General features: G+C 42.4%; 1 protein-coding gene across 1 annotated transcript; it reads right to left on the bottom strand.

The window, feature by feature from the left end:
• Positions 1–10,399: 10,399 nt before the first annotated feature.
• Positions 10,400–15,040, bottom strand: tent5ba (terminal nucleotidyltransferase 5ba). Its single transcript, XM_070967409.1, has 2 exons — positions 14,647–15,040; positions 10,400–11,969 (listed from the first exon to the last, which is right to left on the bottom strand). The coding sequence occupies exons 1-2, from the start codon at positions 14,791–14,793 to the stop codon at positions 10,941–10,943; spliced, it is 1,176 nt and encodes a 391-aa protein (XP_070823510.1). The 5' UTR covers positions 14,794–15,040; the 3' UTR covers positions 10,400–10,940.
• Positions 15,041–18,479: the final 3,439 nt, after the last annotated feature.

Genomic DNA, 18,479 nt, shown 5'->3' with positions numbered 1-18,479 from the left:
TGCTCCACAGTCTGGGTTCACCAAGAAGAAAAGGCTTGGTCACATTTGGATTTTGACAGGGGTCTGGATGAGTATGGAGTGAGTACATCCATCCCAGTCGCCAGAACAAAATGTTGGCATTATATGTTTCTGCAAACCACGGATAAATTAAATCTGTACATTTCATATGAATCATATCAACATTTCTACGATAGGTATCAAATAACATAGTTCAGCCCAGTCGCCAGAATAAAATGTTGGCGATTAAGATCAGAGCTGTACACTGGTGCCAGTTCCTGCAGAGCTCCATGTAACCAGTGAGGGGAGGCCAGTATAGGGTTGATGCTGTTTCTTCTTGTTACAAGTGAGGAGTTTAGCCACTGTGTTTTGAGCTATAGCTGCAAGACCTGAAGTAATAAAAGCAGGCATGATGCTCTCTAGATATCCAAAAGAGAGACAAGTTTTTATTTTTGGTATTGGCTTAATGTGGAGAAATCATATGTAATGCAAATAAAATGGGGCCTAAGACTGAGCCTTGAAGAACACCACAGGGCACAGTAGCAGGTAGACACAGAGAGGTTGGAGAGCATGAAGCAGACAAAAATCCACAACTCCACTCCTGTTCTGTCATTTTCTCGTTAAAATCAAGTCAACCATTTGAGAAAAAGCACTGCAGGAGAAAAACAGGCTGACTAGGCTAAAGCACTCTCAAGCCTCATGTGCTCTGTATCCTTAATGTAAGATGTCCAAACATGATAATTTTATCCTCTGGAAAAGTAGAGGTTTGTATCCTATGTAGGTTGACACAACTGGATCGAGCTGGCTGTTCCAAATCCGCACATTCTGGTTCTATGCTTCCAGTCAGTCAGGATAAAACCAGTGACTGGAAAATACACAGGCCAAAGCATACATTCGACTGACCAACGTCAACACACCATGCTGATGAATTCAAATACATATAATCATTTTATTAATAAGAAAATATCGCCTCAGTTGGCTATTTGAAATAAAGTAGTTGATACTAAGTTATTGGGGCTATCGCATGAGGGAAAAAAAAAGTTTTATTATTAGTCCTGGGGTCGTTCTGCCCACGCCACATCTTTTAACAATAAACTTTAAACCTCTTGGTAGACAGACAAAATGATTTCATGAGAAAAGGAACTGCTCCGTTTTATATCTCACTATAAAAAGTGGCCAACAGTACAAGAGTTAAAATTATCAACAAAACAGCTGGAACACACCATTGTAATTATGTGCTCATAATTCATTCCCTCTGACCGTTTAACAAGTATGGTTTAATGCTTGGAAATGCAGTGGAGTAATTAATTGGAAAATCCATTGTGTTCATGCTAGGGACCAGAAATCTTGGGTATTATTTTTGTATGCCATCAGAAATATATTTCCCAAGGTTAAACATTTGGTTTGTTTCAGTTATCTTATTATTTATTTTTACATTTCATTCAAGCGAGTTGTGTGATTCTTGAAATGCACCTGGAATCAATTCTTCTCCTGATGTTCACTGCCAATAATGAGATTTATGGCCTGAAGTGAACATGGATGCGTTTTTATATGTTAATAAAATATATAAACCCTCCAAAATTCTCACACAAAAGGCGCTTTGTCAGCAGTGTATGTGATAAAGTTTCAATGTCTGTTCGCACTGAAGGCCTTGCAACTTTGAACTTCATAACAGCGATCTGGCATTTTGTTTACACTTCAGATCTGAAATGGGAGAAAAAAGCGCAAGTGAAAAGCTTTGTGGAGGCTGCCATGATCTTCATGATGGCTCCCTGATGGTTGCTGTTGATACATGCTGCAGTGGCACATGGTTTGGAGCAAAAAGCATATGTTTCAGAAGTAAAATGTATACTGGCAAAACAAATCACTGATGTGTTTTGAAGAGGCCTCATTAGTGCGGCTGATGTGCGAAGCTCAGGGACACTATTACTGTTCCTCGTACTTATTTTCTACTACTTTACTACTACTTATTTTCCCAGAGCTACTCCTCTCACATTGTTTTCTGAACAAATGCAAAGAATACATCAAATCGTGCAGTTCAATCTGCAATAGTGTGTCATTAATGATAATATAAATGCCTCAATACCAGTCTTTGACAACAGCCATTGCTCAACCGTTCTTTTCTCTCTCTCTCTCTCTCTCTCTCTCTCTCTCTCAGCTACAGTGCATGGCCCAAGACCCTTGACAACATAGCCACTCCATGCTAACGCTCGCTTGTCTCCGGCGACATTGGTATCAGCGATATGTGACAGGCATCAGACACACTCAAAACTTCTTGAGAAATTTTCTAGTTTTCCATCTGATCAGATGGAAAAGGAGGAGAGGAGTTCTCCTCCATCTGAAACTGTCTGACACTGAGATCAGATGGAAAACGAGGCCTCTTCAAAACACATAAATCTTATATGTTTTGATGAGGCCTCGTTTTCCATCTGATCTCAGTTTCAGACAGAGGAGAAATGCAGTTTGACAGAAATGTTGGTTTTGAGTGGGGCAATTGCCATTCTCAAAAGTTCTCCAATGACCTTGGAGTAACATCAAGACATGGAGCGTTTAATGATTTAGCTCAGATTAATATCAACACAAAGCCATGAAGTTATTATAACCAGATTGAGCTGATGTGCTCAGTGAACTGGTAGCCAATAACCCCAGTCACTCGCAGCAGGAGGCAGATTGTGGGGGGTTGAGCAGCCAGCGGACAGCAGTGGCAGTGGGGGCGAAGAACAGCTCTGAGACATGTGGAAAACTTGAAATGTGCAACAATGAGTTTTACTGGTCCCTGAGTAAACAAACCCAAATCAGATTGGACACAGGTCCTCGTGCATGAGTCACCACCCTCACCCGTCTCTTTAAAACCCCACATGGAGATTTTCAACAGTCCTCTCCACACCGGGGCTGATGAAGAGCACAACCAAGCCCCTCTCTCAACATTACACTTCCTGTCCTGTTCCAGGAATTCAGGAAGGGGGACATCAGTGAAAGGGGCCATGGTGATGGGCTCCACATGACTGCCAACTGATGAGAAAGGATCCAAAGAAGGATTTCACTTGGCAACCATAACATGAGCCCACTTCTGAAACGCACTTCAGGCCACTTTCCAGGATACTATGTCCTGGAAGGGAAAGCCTGCTTTGCTCTTGAGACAAATGGTCTCACCACAAGGTCCATAGTGGTTGTTCTGGAGCTTTTTATCTTCTCACATGATCTTCCTCAGCAGACCATCAAAGTTTTCCCAGTTGTCATGGAATTGTAAATTTCCATTTTTCCTGAGCACATTAAGGACTGAAAAAAGATTAAGAGTTCATTTTTAACCTTAGAAACAGAGAATTAAGAAACTTTCGGTCTCGTCTTTTAAGCCAACATTGACGAGAAGTCTTTAAAAAGATAAGAAGAAAATGGAAATTTTAACCACTGCAACTATCTACATCTGACTGGAAGCTAAATCTCATTTAGTGTTTCAATCTATAACGCAACTTTGGCTGCAGCTGCTGGACTCTATACTTCTCTACAGAGCTGAAAGAGCGGCTGTCATTACTCTGAAACTCTGAAATACTAGTGTTTTGACGTCCGCAGGGTGTATGTCCCAGACCTAAACAGGTATCTTAACCTGTAACCTCATAATGAAGTTAGCTAATAGTGCCATTTGCCGTATAGTTCAAGGTTACTACTGTGGGCAGTAAGTTAGTTAGCCATATACATCTGCTCTGGTGCTTTTGAAAAGGCTAAAAACATACATCATCCTCCAATTGTCAAATGCTTAGTACACCGTAGCCCCATGTACAGTGCTCTGGCTGCTGAGCTACAATTGGACAATCGCAAACAGTCAATTCCATGAGGAACTCCATCCGCTGAAAAAACAGACTGTGCCTCTGTAAAAAAAAAAAAAAGTGTGTATATATATTTATATTGTTATAATGTTTTTTTTACTTATTGTTATATTTTTTACTTTTTTAATAGCTTCTTTTTAATAGATGTGTCATGCACCAACCTCACCAAAGCAAATTCCTTGTGTAAATGTGTAAAATCATACTTGGCAATAAAGCTTTTCTGATTCTGATTCTGATTCTGATTCTGAAGACAATCATGTGAAATGCTCAAAACCTCCTGAACAACTTCCAGCAGACCATGTGCCGTGTTTGTTTTCGCCAGCTGCTGTTTCTGTTTTGCCGAAAATGAACTTTCAATCTCTGCGACGTTATTTTTGTCCTCACATGAGACAACAATATGAATTATGTGTATGGTTGAAGTGTAAAGTTTCTACATGTGTGTCTGTGAGTGCATGGTGCTAAAATAACAGACAATAGTTTGATCTTTGCCACAGAGCAGAGGGTGTTGAACTGTTGTGTTCTCATAAAATCTCTTTTATAGCTGAATGAGGCGGATGTTATTTTGAGCTTTCAAATCTTTTTAATCCCAGCTGACAGAACTGTTTTCATTAATACAAGCAGACATTTGTGCTCGTGTATCGGGTAGAATTTATGAACATGTTTTGGTGTTTAAATCTTAGGACCGAGAAAAGACCATCTGGTACTGCTATAATGGGAATAACAATCAAATGAAAATACAAAAAGAGTTACTTGAATTATATCCAAACACTAAAGATTACAAGAGACTGAGTTGACAGTTCCACCTCAGACATGAGTGTTTGGACGGGGACAGAGTGGAGGACCGGGCTGGACACTGCCCCCCTCAGTGGGTAAACTCTACACACTGCAGCCATTCAGTTGGCCCGGCTCACTGGATAAAGTTAGGATTGTTTGTCAGCGGGCTGTAATGCCAGGAATGCTCAGTGCTGGCTCCCCCTGTGTGTGTGAGCGCCTCTCACACTTTATTTTGCCTCTCCAGCAGCAGTTTGGATCTGTGGTAACCCCCCCACGCTCCCTGTCCTGTGAAGTGAAATAACAGATTGTGTTTCTCTCCTGCAAGTTATTTTGGTACCACATCCACCACCTTGACTTACCCCCACCCTCTGCCTCCCACCGCCCCAGTAGAGACTGCCCTATCTACATTCCGCATTGGCATTTTCTAGTGTGTTCTATCCAGTCATGACATCATTTTCTAAATGAGTGGACATGTGAACATGAACACACACATTGGTCTGGTGATTCACGGTCAAACCAGTGTCCAGCTGCATCTGAGTCCTGCTCATTGCTCAGATCTAAGTCTGCTGTTTGGAGTTTCAATAAAGATTAAAGATGATTCATCTTATCTTGAAAGAAGAAAAACAGACATCTTTGTTACATCATCATTTATTTCCCATTTGCATCTCATTTACTCTGGAAGACTTCAAAAGTTCAAGACGATTGATACTGCTTGCATGTAAATATGAAGCTGGAGCCAGAACTCGATTAGCTTATCAGATCTTATCTTAGATTATTTTAGCATAGTATAAAGACTGGAGTCAGAGGAGAAAACTGTCCAGGCTCTCTCTTAAGTTCTGAAATATGACTACCAGCACATTTAAGATAAATGCAAAAATGACAAGCTGTTGTTTTAGTACAATATGTGTTGTAGCTTCCTTAAAGTGAAAGATTCTTTAAGAGATCAGTAGAACAAATATTCAGACTGAAGTAAAAGTACAACGTAGCAGTGTCACAGTATACCAAATACTTTGTTACAAATAAATGTCCTGTATTCACAATTATGCTTCAGTAAAAGTATTTTAGTATTATCAGAAAAATGTACTTTAAGTATCAAAAGTAATATTACACCTACTTTTGCAGAGTGAATCCTGCCACTTATATGATCAAAAAATACCTCTGACGCATAAAAGTACAAGCAGAATTTGAATGCAGCTGGTTTTACAGCAAATTATATTTCTGTTTCATAGTTGAATCAATAATACTGCATCTTATTTTATAAAGTGATCATCCAATACGTATGTAAAACCTTGAAGCCCATGCGCAGCCACGGTCCATCCACACCGGTGTTTTAACTCGATGTTGTCTATCAGACCTCTCCTCAGGACTGTGTGGGTGTGCAGACTGTGATTGATTGACGTCACCTTTCTGCTGCACCTGTTGGGGCAGGACAACTTCCCTCATCGCGTTTGGTGACATCATGTAAAATCCAGCATAGCTCCACCCAACTTACAACTGACTAGAGGGCAAATCAGCCAGAGTGAAAACACCTGCGTGAGTGTGCAGAGCATTTAATCTGCAAAGTAACGAGAGACCACAGCTGTCAGATAAACGCAGTGGAGTGAAAAGTTCAGTTTTCCCTAAACAGAGAACTAGAAGTTACACAAGTTAGGTACATACATCGATGCAATTTTTTCTTTTCTATTTTTCTGAACAACCAAGAGCTCTTCCATTGACTGCCTGACCCCTTACTCAATGGAAGAAAGCTTTAGTACATCAAGGCCAGAAAGAATTTATTACCTTGTTGCTGTCCAAATTTTCATGTTTTCATTACTTTCCAGGGAAAATCTTGTATCTCCCAAAAGTTTCATGTTTTCAGATAAATTTCAAATAAATTTCTTGCTTTTCTGTGAAATAATTTTTTTCCAACTTCTTTTGCTCACAACCCCTCAAAACCCATTGAATTAAAAAAATCCAAAAAAGTTTACATTTTGGAGATACAGGGTTTTCACCTGACAACAGCAACTCATGACTTACAGTGCCATAATCTAAAACTGCAGCCTTCAAAGTTTATTCCGAAGTGGGGGTTTCCCCCTTATAGTCCACCAGGTGATAACTATGCCACAGGTGTTTGAAGTCTTCCCCCTCAGGAGGAATTTGAGATGAACTTGTGGACGTTTCTCAGTGCTGTGCCCCGCCAACACAGCAACACATGACGACGACCCACACATCTCCTCCAGCTGAAGCTGCACTGTCAGCTTGCTCCGATCATGCAGTTCAACTGAAACATGTGTTTCCCCTTTGCACCCTCAGGATGATGTCACATTCACAGAGTCATGTGCTCCCCAAGTACAGCTTAATTTAAAACATCTCCATTTCCTGACTCAGGACAGTGTGATCCCGACTGAGTCTTAAAAGTTTGCCTTGCATCAGGGGAGTCGGCTTGGAGAGAAAGTTAGGCACAAAGTGAGAAACTCCCCATGGATAATGGGTAAGTGGGACATTATAATCGCTCCCTTGGGTGAATAAATGCTTTTTCAGGAGAGGTAATAGCACAGATACCAGACCAGGGTGAGTTTGATTTGTGTTGTGGCAAGAAATTGTGAAATCTCTGTCATTACTGCGTCTCAGTCCTGTCATCACCCTCCTTTCACACAGATGTGTGCACAGAACCTCAGCCCACACACATGCTCTCCAAATTAAAGCCCAAATTAAATGTCTCAGAAATCTCACACTATTATCCCTGGGATAAAATCTGCCCCTGACATCTAGACATGGTACGTGATAAAAAAAATTATTTCAATCAGTCCAACTGCTACTGCAGGTTCTTCTGTTAAATCCATCAGCAGTGAAGTGCAACATTTCTTTATTTAGACGGATGTTTTTTTTAATGTGATGAGCACAGTGGGTCAGGGTTGCAGCAAGAGGCCAATGACAGTGAAGCCATCTTGCCTGTCTTAAACGCAACACTCCTAAGAATTAATATTGACCTAATGACCATGTTACGTTTCAGCCAACATTATAAGAAAGCTACGAGGACACACCCTGAGACGGTCTCTGTACCTTCTGCCAACGCACGCACAGCTGCTTGGAAAACATACACATACACACACACACACACACACACACAGCACAAAAGAAACAATTTACCATCGGCACAGAACACTTCAACATTGTGCCAAAATAAGCAGAACCAGTGATCATGACGGATTACCAGGATGTTGGATTAAGAACGACTCCATTGGAATAGGCCTTGAACCAGCGGGAAAACATTTCCAGTATGTTTACTGCTTTAGTGCGTCCAAAATAACCCTTGAGCTCATAATATCTCAGTGTTCTCCAAACATTTTTATCTTTTGTTGAGGCAACATGGTGTTAATTTACATAGTGGAAGAAATTAAATGGGATAACTGCCTGAGAAGACAATGAAAAGAGGCAATGGATCATAATTTAGCACTGAAAGTTTCCAGTAACGTGTGGAGGCAGCTAAGTCGGAAAAGCTCATCAGGAAACATACTGTCATTCAGGTAATCTGTAAATATTACTGCATGGAGTGGCGTCCTAGAGGTCCCGACCCTGAACATCATGTAGTTTATCACGATCTAGAACGGTTTCATGTTGGCACCAATGAACTATCCAATCCATTCTCCACCAATTACACTCAAAGACTTCCCTATATAGAAGAGGGTCGCATCACCTCTACTTGAGCAGTCGCTCTATTGTAAAGAAGCCCCTGAGCCACAAAAGAAATGAACCATCTTCAAGCACTGACTAATGTTACTGTAGTTGAAAAAGTTGCAACTTTAAAATAAACTAGCTTTTGTGCAAGCAGAGGCTGTGTTGTTCCAAAAGCCTCAGCTTCACCACTTGTCACGTTATCTTGGCAATATGTTTAAAGGGCCACTCCACTGAATTAACATTGAGTAAAGGTGGGGACTCACTCAAGAGTTGTATTTTTAAAATATAATGGTGAAGGAGGATGAGATGTTTGGGTCAAGATCCAGAAACACTGAATCCTACATTTCCCATCATGCAAATCGATAGTGCCATATCTTAGACCCTCCCTGCCTGGTAAGTGCCAATGTCTTAAAACTCCTGTGACCACTTTGAAGCACAGGCTTTTTGTTAAGAATCTGTCATCCTCCAGCACCAGCTGAGATAAAGTAGGAGAAAATACCACTGATGTTAGTTTAGAAAGCTCCTTCAGAGAAACAGAGGACATGAGACAACTGTCTTTACAGGCCGTGTAGCACTCCCCATGGCAAGTCAACAAATCTTCATATGTAAAATTGATGAAGTGTTCCTTTAATTACTAAATCGATAAGAAGCTTAACAATGCAGAGCAATACCAACTACAGATGGTCTTTTGTTATTATCTAAATGTTGTACCCCTGTCTTGCAGAATGGGGTGCAAATGTAGTTTTTGTTTTCATATATCATGCTCACATCATGCATATTCCCAATGAAGTTGTCTTTCTTTATATTACCATAAACTAACATAAATTAAACAGCGTTCCAGCACAGGGAACCGGTTGCACTGGAGATGAAAGGGTACACACACATTGCTGTAGATGGGGAGTTAATCTGACCATGTGTGCAAGAGAATATGACTTAAAGTGCAAATGGAAACATTAACAGGCTTATATTACTTCATACTGACTCCAGTACTCTGCCTGCTCCCGGTAAGCTGACACTGTGACCACCACCAGTAACCCTGCATTTAACAGATTTATGCAAAGATAAGGCGTTGCATATATAGTCTTCAATTATACCGCATCTCTCATGCAGCCTTTCAATGCTTGACTTAAAAATTCAGTTCGAGTTTCGTGTGGAGAATTAATGAGTGGGTGTGACGCACATATGGCAAAATAAAGGCTGAATCCAAATGTCCACCCTCTGGACTTGCAGACTGAGTCCCGTAATGTGACATGTTCACCGTTGCTACGTCAAGTCTGCGAGGTCCCGTGAAGTCTGCACAAGTGGACTCTCTGGATGTCTGCAGAAAGTTCACTTGAGGCCCCTCGTGGACTGGATGAATTGTGGGTTCGGACAACCCTCAACACTCACAGACTTCCTCTGCATGCAAAATCTGCCAGTCTGCTAGAGCGTTGAAGAGATTCAGCCAAACGCTTTGTTCTCAGTTTGCTCAGTGGATGTAAACATTGGCCCAAACTTGAATAGCAAGACCCCTGAAGATCCAAAGTTAATAACCTATATGAGCTGTGCTGTTTCCACCATCTCTGTCTTTGGACAAACTTTTCCAGCTGCAGTATGCCTGTTAAGATTTTTGATTCTGACTCAGACAAAATGACACGGATATGGTATCAGTCAAGCAAACAGGGCTGGGTTTCCAGTGGTAACATGGGTGGGAGAACAGGCCAGCCTTTGTTAAAAAGCTTTGGTATCACTGAGGAGAGTGAAGCCATTGTGCTTTAGAAAAGCCTCCTTATAGTTCATGTCCTCAGATCGTAATGGATCCCCAGCCTCAGTTTAACAAATGCAACTCACTCCAGACAGCAGTATATGCATTTCAATGGCTTATCAAGTATGGACAAACAACCTCCCATCTATCCCATGCATCCACAGCAAAACAGGACAAAAGTCTGAGTCAGAACTAGAAGCAGGGTCAATGAAAACCTGCTGTTTATGATGGCCATGTGAGAATATACAACTCGACTGTGTGAATGGCAAAGCAGTTTCAGGTAATGACCAGTTTAAACTAACTGCAGCCCTTAGAACCCAAGATTAAAATGTCAACAATCATTATAGGCCAAGGTTAAAATAAAATAACCACGATACAAAAAACTGTAGTTTTTCCTTTTTTTAATCTCACAAAAATGACTGCTTCTGTTCCTGAAAAGAGAGACGGAGTAATCTAGAAAACACTGAATGCACAGCTCTCACTTTACAGATGTTTTTAGAACATTTCATGGTTCATTTTAGGCACTTGGAATCATAACAACATTCCCTTTCTGAACAACAAATACATCTTTGGTCCGGTATGTAATTTTAAAAAAATAAAGCCAGATTATGAAAATAGCTCCAGCTTCAAAGTCTGTTTCCTCAAAAAGTTTTTTTTTTTGACATATATAAAGCTTCACAGAGAGTTTTCTTTAATACTTAAACAAGATATTATCGCTACATCTCAGAAATGACCAGCAATCTTACAGATGTTTTGCAGGACAAAACAAGTGAGAAAATTTTACGTGTCGGCTCAATCAGATGTACAGCAGTACAGGATTGTTTAAGTCAAGTCACATTTGGCAAACATGAGTTTCTTTTTTTCTTTTTTTTTTTTGAATTTTCAGTTCACTTCCGTCAAAGAGCGATGGAGACGAGTCCACCCCTGCCCTTCTCACAGCCGGTTCAGCTACAGGGCAGCCATGTCTGATATGAATTAGAGCATGGTGAAACCTGCGGCGGCTGCACATGTGCAATATAGTAATTACTGAAGTTGATGTCTTGCACGTATGGAGCTGGCTGGTAGTAACACGTGACATTCGTCACAGTGGGGATGGCGTTCTGCTCAGCCAGCACCTTCAGCGCCAGCATGGAGATGAGGCTGAGCGTCTGGCGCCGTTCGTGGCCCATCAGACACACGGTGCTCTCGTTCACTACTTGGTGCAGAGTCATCAGGCACTCGTATCGTTTGTGCTCCATCCCAGCGAAGTGGTTTTGCAAGTAGGCCTCCAGTTTCCTCTGCTGCTCTCCTATGTCAGAGAAGTCAATGAAGAAGCGTGAGCACATGTAGCGTTGCATCTGCTTCATGTCTGCCTCTGAAGAGGGCCTGAACCCCCGCACCAGCAGGTGGCAGTACTTCAACAAGCCGCCCCCTCTGATTTCTTCCGGGCTGCGCGTGGCTATGGTCCTCTGACAGAGGTGGTCCATGGCCTCCTTGAAGTCCCCGTACACGCTCTCCCCAATCACAGTGGGGTGAAAGCTCTCAGACATGGGCGTCTCTGAGCAGCGGTCAAATAAGAGCAGAGAATCAAGGCAAATCTGGAAGGAGTCCACACTGAATTCAAACTGCCGTCGTAAAGAGTCCACAAATTTTAGCTCCACGTTCTTGCCCGTGTTGTTGGACAGCGAGATGAGGCTCCAGCGGTCCGTGTCATTACAGACTTTCACCAGTTTCTGTACATAGGCCTCTTTGAGGGTTAGTGCTGTGATGCGCTCCTTAGAGACCCCGGCTGGCAAGAAGTCAAAGAGGCAGTCCAGCACGACATCCTTCACCAGGCGGAAGGCCTGGTCATCTTTCAGCGACACGCCAAAGATCAGGTCCAGGTCCTTATAGCCCAGTCCAGTGTCCTGATGGAGCACATGGCTGGCAGCCGAGCCGTTCAGCCTCACATCCTTAACACATACACCCCTCTCCTCCAGTCTCGCCCGCACCACCTGGACAGGAACGAGGCAGAGACAAAGCATGTTAATGATATACATGAATTCATACAGGTTAGAGTTTTAGAAAATGAAAGTAAATGCTGTGTAGTTTCAGAAATGATGAAAGAAACACACACATCTTAGAAGACTCAAGTTCAACTCTTGAAACAGCTAAGTATTCTCCACATGAGCCTAGTGGAAATCAATAGTTTGTGAAGGCAGGATCAATACCAGCGCTCACAAAAGTCCATTTCATCACCATCAGCTTCACTTTCAATGAAACTTAAAAAGCCCAAACAAAAAGCAGCACAGCTGGTTAGTCTGTGCTCCAGGTCCATCTTCGTCCTGTTCTCATCATTTCATCTTTTCACAGACACAGCCATAAGATTTATTATCCTGAACTGCAGCTGAGAGAGAGTGAACTGCAGAGCAGGACCAGTCTGTCTAACAGCAACAACAAAAAAAACCCTCTTGCTTTCGGCTAACCGTCACAACCTCGGGTCATTAAGGGTCAGCAGCGTTCCCCTTCCTCTGACCCAGTGACCCGTAGATGTTTAAACAGACACGTCTCGCCTCAGTGGGGCCACATTGGCAGAGGATGATCCACAGCTGGACAGGTTATGCCAGCATCACGACCAGCCTTTCCCCTAAAGGGAAATGATAGACCATTTATGACTTGAAAACGTTCTGTTCTCAAGACATCTGGAAGAGATCAAAGTGCTCAGTGGAAATTTATGACACATCAACATCTAGCTGCAGCTTCCTCGTCATATCTGGCAAGCCATTTGAGAAGTTTGTCATATTCATTCAATATATGCACAGCAGGCACACTTAATGCTAAAGCTGACGCATGTAGCCAACTGTAACCGCAACAAATAAGACAAGCGTTTCCACTGGGCAAATAATAGCTGCGTAACATTCAACCAGTGAAGCCTGCAGTACAAATGAGTTGTCACACACTCGCACACAATCCTAAATCTCTCCACTGGCACTGACCTGTCAGATTAGTATCTGTTAACTCTCTCTCCCGTGGTGATCAGATAACAAGTCGGCTCTATTTATACACACTGGGTCAGGCTAGAGACAAACAAACATTTGAAGGCGAGTCAACCCTCCACACAGGAGTGCTGGAGCAACAAAATCATAATGGCATATCTTGTCAGTAATGGCATCCCAATCATTCATAAAGTGGTGCTGATTGGGTTCAAATTCCAATCAGAAACTCCAATGTTGTGTTTTTTGTGTTCTTGGGTGGTTGTGCCAATATGTCAGAGCAGTCAGAGCCAAATTCAGGGTCAAACTGACACTTAGCACATCTGCTTCTGCAGACACTTGAATACAGATGAGTGGTTAAGACCCCCTACTCCCTGAAAGGAGTGAAATGAGTTGTGTCATATAGAGGCTCACTCAGAAGAGGGAGTTGTTATCTTAGATCTACAGTCACAGCATTAAATCACTGGACTGTAGAGCCTCGTGATGCTGCAGGACAAAGGTTGACACTCTCAGTCATGCAACATGTAATCCAAGAGGCACAATTACGTTATCAAAACCGATTAAATACATATTTTGGCTAAACAGTGCCATTCTAGGTTGTCGTGACAGGAGATTTACTGCTGATCAATGTTCGGCCAACCACTAAATGCATCTATGTGGCAGACGGCAGATTTTAGCTAAATAAAATTATATGGGGTTTCCACAAATCCAGGGGAAACAAGAGTCCCCACATTTGGGGCTCAAACCTGTATTTAAGCCTCCTGCATGCTCAATGGAGCATTCATCTTTCCACGACCACAAGCATGGAGCTCTGGGATACACAGGCTTGTTGAGCTCATCTTGAATATGTCAATGTGCAAATGAAATCGGGGAAAAAAGGATTGTACAACTGATCATCTGACTTTAACTATATGCTCATTTTGAAATTCTGTCATGGGCTTTACGTTGGACTCTCTAGAGACACCACAGGAGACGTGAAATGTGATCCAGCCGCCGCACATAAGAGGCTGGAAATGTGGAGGGGGTTTGGCATGTGTGCTGTATGTTTCATACATCTTAAGTCAAACCAGAGGAGTTGGAGCAGCAGTGTGTCCCTCACTGCGCTTCCCCGAGTCTGTTGTTTCAATGTGAAAATGACGTGCAACCCAATGAAGATTTTCATTTCTATTCACTTTAATTTTGTGTCACCAAGAGGTAAGAGGCATAAGAGGAGTCATAGTTTGCATGCACATATTTCTCAGATAATAAGGAATACAGAGCAGTCATGGCTAAGAATGTCAAAATGTAAGATTTTGATTTCCCCAAAACGAGGAAACAAAATTGTGATGTCATACAGCACTGAAATTAATTAATTAAGAAAGACAGGATTTAAAAAAAAAAAAAAAAAAACCCTCATAGGTTACAGCCTGATTTGGTCAGTGGCTCTAAATTTGGGAGGCCACCGGGGGTCCTAGAGAGCTTTTCAGGCAAGTAAAGTACAGTTTCATTTCAGTATTCCCCACGAACTAGTTGATCCACAGCTTTCACTGAATTCACTACAAACTCATCTGTAATATTCAGTTTCCTATTTATGCATATAAATACACAGGCTATAAATATGAGTTTATAACCAACTCTGAAAAAAAGAGATCACCATGCTCAAACTTAAATCTGTTCACAATACACAAGTGAGCGTGTAATCGTGTGTGCGGGTAACTACCTGGACGATCTGGCGGGGTTGCACGGACAGAGTGGGGAAGTTTCCTCGGCCGTGGATGGGGACAGCCTCCCCCAGGATCGAGTCCAAGCGCTGCACCTGATCCCAGGACAACACGCAGAACCGCCGGCTCTGATCACCGCAAGACATGTCAACTTTCAGTCCCCCCCTCCCCAAATTAAAAGAAGAATCTGCAGAATATGAATGAGCGCTTCCTCCCAGCTGATCTCTGTGTCTTTCCTCTTTAACGCGAGTGAGATATTCCGGTGGATGTCAACTGCGAGCGTGTCCGGTTGTTCGTGTTGAGGTGGAGAGTATAAAAATGTTGTCAGAGGTGTGGAGGTGAAGTGGAATCAGCCGTTTCCTCCGGTGTGCGCCGCTAGAATCCGGTCAGTCTGCAAAGAACTGATTCATAAGAGAGCTTAAAGGCTCCTTATTAGCATGCGCGCTGTGATTGGCTGCTGTGTTTGGTCATTGATTATGGACGCCCTGTCTGCAGGGAACACCCTCCCTGTGACGCTTTGGCAGCCTCCTCCTCCTGCTTCTCCTCCTCCTCCTCCTCTCTCTTCCTCTCATGGTGCACCCCGCTTGCTGACAGGGTTTTCCCTCTGCCCTTATGATCCTCTGATCTTATGATGCACATGGCCTCAGCTGCAGCATCGTTAGGGACAAGCATTCATTATTGGATTTGTATCAGATTAAAGTTGATAAATAAAAGCGATTGATGACAGAGATCAGGTTACAGTCATACACGGTCACACAGACCTACAGAGAAGACCAAAAGAACTCCAGAGTCTGAGAAAAAAGTAAGAGGCCTTGCTGGAGGGCACGTCAGCAGCAGCTACAAGTACTTTGTCCCACCCAGACCATCCAGAAAACTATTTTTCCGGTCACAATTTACTAATCTCTAGTTCTGCGTCTCCCAGCTGTCTTGGCTTGTGGCCTCTTAAAACAAAGCAAACTTGCTACCCATCATCATTTGTTTTTGTTTTTCAGTTTTTCTGTTTCATTAGAATCATGCAGCGAGACCTGAACAGGTCAAATGATAATTCCCAACAAGAAAGGCAAATAATGGGGTAATTTTTGGGACATTTTGCTTAGCAAACATGTAAAGTGTGTTTATGTCCTATTTGTTGTGACAACTTACCTCTCTTTCCTTTTCTATTTGCCTTTTCTCCCCTTTGTAGAACCCCATAATAAACACCAGGACTAATATAAAAGATCCTGTCCTTAAAGCCTGTATCCACGCTGCCTTACAAAGACTGAGCCAAAGCGACGCTGAGAAAAAAAAAGGCTTTGAAGGTTGAAACAGCCAAATATGTTCAGCATAAAGAAATTGTAAAACCTTAACTTTGTGCCTTTTTAGGCTGAGTGTTCATCGCCGTCACAGACTTAACACAAGACATTTAGATACACTGAGCAACTTAAAGGTCAAATTGTGAGGTGGGCTAGTAGGCTGATTGGAGAGCCACAGCTGAAGCCAGAATCCCCACATACTAGGCAGCTACAGAGGCTAGTTGGGTCTATCTTAGAAGATGGATCCCACCCACTATATGGTCAATTTCAGCCTCTCCCATCAGGCCACAGGTACAAAATGCCTGTCTGCAAAACAAAGAGATACAGAGGTAGTTTTGTTCCCTCAGCTATGAAAACATTAAATAGCAATTAGGCTATTGTGGGACTACACACTAACTTACTTAATTTATGGATTATACAGCCTTTTTAATCTGTTTATTTATTTATTCTAGCCTAGCTTTTTGTATCTGCCACAATGGCTTTTATTCTGTATTGTATCCTGTATTTTTGATACCAATAACTTTTTGTATACTTTTTATCTGTGTTTCCACGTCTGGAGCGCTGTTGTCATTGTTATGTCTCTGGCAATGTCGTAAATGTTGTCTGTGTGTGTGTAAGCAGTCCACTCTCTTTTTATCTGCGACCAAATCTACCCTCGGGTACAATTAAAGTTACCTTACCTTACCTTAGGTCAAAGGGAAACTAAGAGGAAACTAAAGTAGCGGGAGTGTAGTCTTCTTCACCAATCCCAATCTGCAATTCACACCAACTCAGTACTTGAAAAACATGCCAAACAAAATACCGGAAAATATACAAGATAATAAATACACATGATTTTCACAGATATCCAAAAGCTGCTTGTCAGTCGCTGATTGTGTAAACTATGATAGCAAGCTATTAAACCTGTTAAATGTTCCTAAGCACACATTTTTATAGGCCCTTATCATTTTGGTATGGACATTTACAGTGGACAGTTTTACCTTTGAGTTGTTTGTTTCCTCCACCAGTGGAAAATTAAAGGCTACGACCACAGGAAAAATCATCCATTTAATTTGCTCATGATAGTGCAGGGCCTTGTGAAAAGGCTATGATAACCTGTGATGCCCTTTAAGCTTTCCATTTCTATTTTCACAAAGCCACTGACACTTCTCTCCACTCTGCCTTCTTATCTGCAGAGTGTTTTCATTTCACTTGTGTTGGTACAGAAACATTCCTGTGGTCTGAACAGACTGTTTGCCAACTTTTTATGTCTGATACTGTATGTAATGGTCCGTCTGAGGCATGAAATGTAATTATAGCAAGACGAGCCCTGAATTCAATAATGTTCCCCTGTTAAATTGTTTAATTTAGCTGCTGTCGGATGCATTCAATGTCCTCAAGTCTTCTGAATTTACGAAATGTGTCATTCTCCTTTGTATCAGTTCTTACGGTGTCATATCTCATCCTGTCCTGCATGCAGTCTATTATGTGCTTAAATGCACTAAATATCCCCTAGTGCAGGACCTCGCACAATGGCAGACATTACACACAATAGCAGACATTACTCTTTCAGTGGTGAGAAGGCCTTAAGATTGTGCAAGTGTGTAATTTTCCCGTGAGCCATACAGGTGAAAACTTTTCTCTTTTAAAATGACCCAAATATGTCATAGTTTATAAAATCTCTAACTGTTCATACCTGTCCACACATCATGTGAGTGCACCTGTAAAATGTTTACAAGAGAGCAAAGTTCACTTCATGAGTGGCCGGTGATGGTTTTTAGTGATGCAGCAATAAGGGCAGACAGACGGAAACATCCGCTCTTACGCACTCGGGCGCGCACATCCTCAAATGCACACATCTGAGTATTCACACGCTTCTCCGCTGTTGTTTACAGCACACAGCTGGAGGCTGGCAGTGTCTCGCAAGCCTCGGAGAGGTCGGGTCGTGGGCGTACCGTGGATTTGGTCTCCACGGAAGATCACTTCAAATCCTATGATGTCAACATAATCCTGTTTGCCTGGCAACAGCATCCCCGGTTGTCAGGCAGCTGGGCACAGGCGTCTCCAGCTGAGGGTCCTGCCAGGTGCTGCTGTGAGGCATCTGCGTCATCTGGCTATAAATAACCCGGCATGTGACAGCTGTGCATCCTGGGAGCGGAGCCAGCCTTTACCTGAATGCGAAACACTCAAGGAACAATGATGGCAGGTGAATGTCAGGCCTCTTGACATTCTCAGGTTCCCTCACAGCCACATGTCAGAGGGAGTCAGTCCAATGCGTAGTTATGACATTCAGTGGAACAAAACAGCTAACGCAAAAACTCCTGAGATTCCCATTCCACCTTTTGTCAATTAATGCCCGTGTCACTGTTTATCTCTCACTTAACATCCTGCTGCAGCCATGACAACAGAGACTATGAGTCTAGTAGGCGCGGTGCGATAGGCAGTATTTAAACACACCTTAAACAAATGATGTATTAGACAGGCGTATGTTCCAGTCCTGACTATGGTCAAACATTATGAAACGATCTGGTAGTGCATCATTGTCACTATCCTACATAAGC

This window comes from Chaetodon trifascialis, chromosome 7 (assembly GCF_039877785.1).
Source record: "Chaetodon trifascialis isolate fChaTrf1 chromosome 7, fChaTrf1.hap1, whole genome shotgun sequence".
NCBI classification, from domain to species: domain Eukaryota; kingdom Metazoa; phylum Chordata; class Actinopteri; order Chaetodontiformes; family Chaetodontidae; genus Chaetodon; species Chaetodon trifascialis.
This window is presented reverse-complemented; position numbering and strand designations above follow the sequence as displayed.

Excerpts from the sequence above, each read along its gene's own strand:
- tent5ba (XM_070967409.1), bottom strand. The coding sequence starts at position 14,793 with ATGTCTTGCGGTGATCAGAGCCGGCGGTTCTGCGTGTTGTCCTGGGAT. Across the intron at positions 11,970-14,646 it reads AACCCCGCCAGATCGTCCAG|GTGGTGCGGGCGAGACTGGA; the intron begins GTAGTTACCCGC and ends GTTCCTGTCCAG.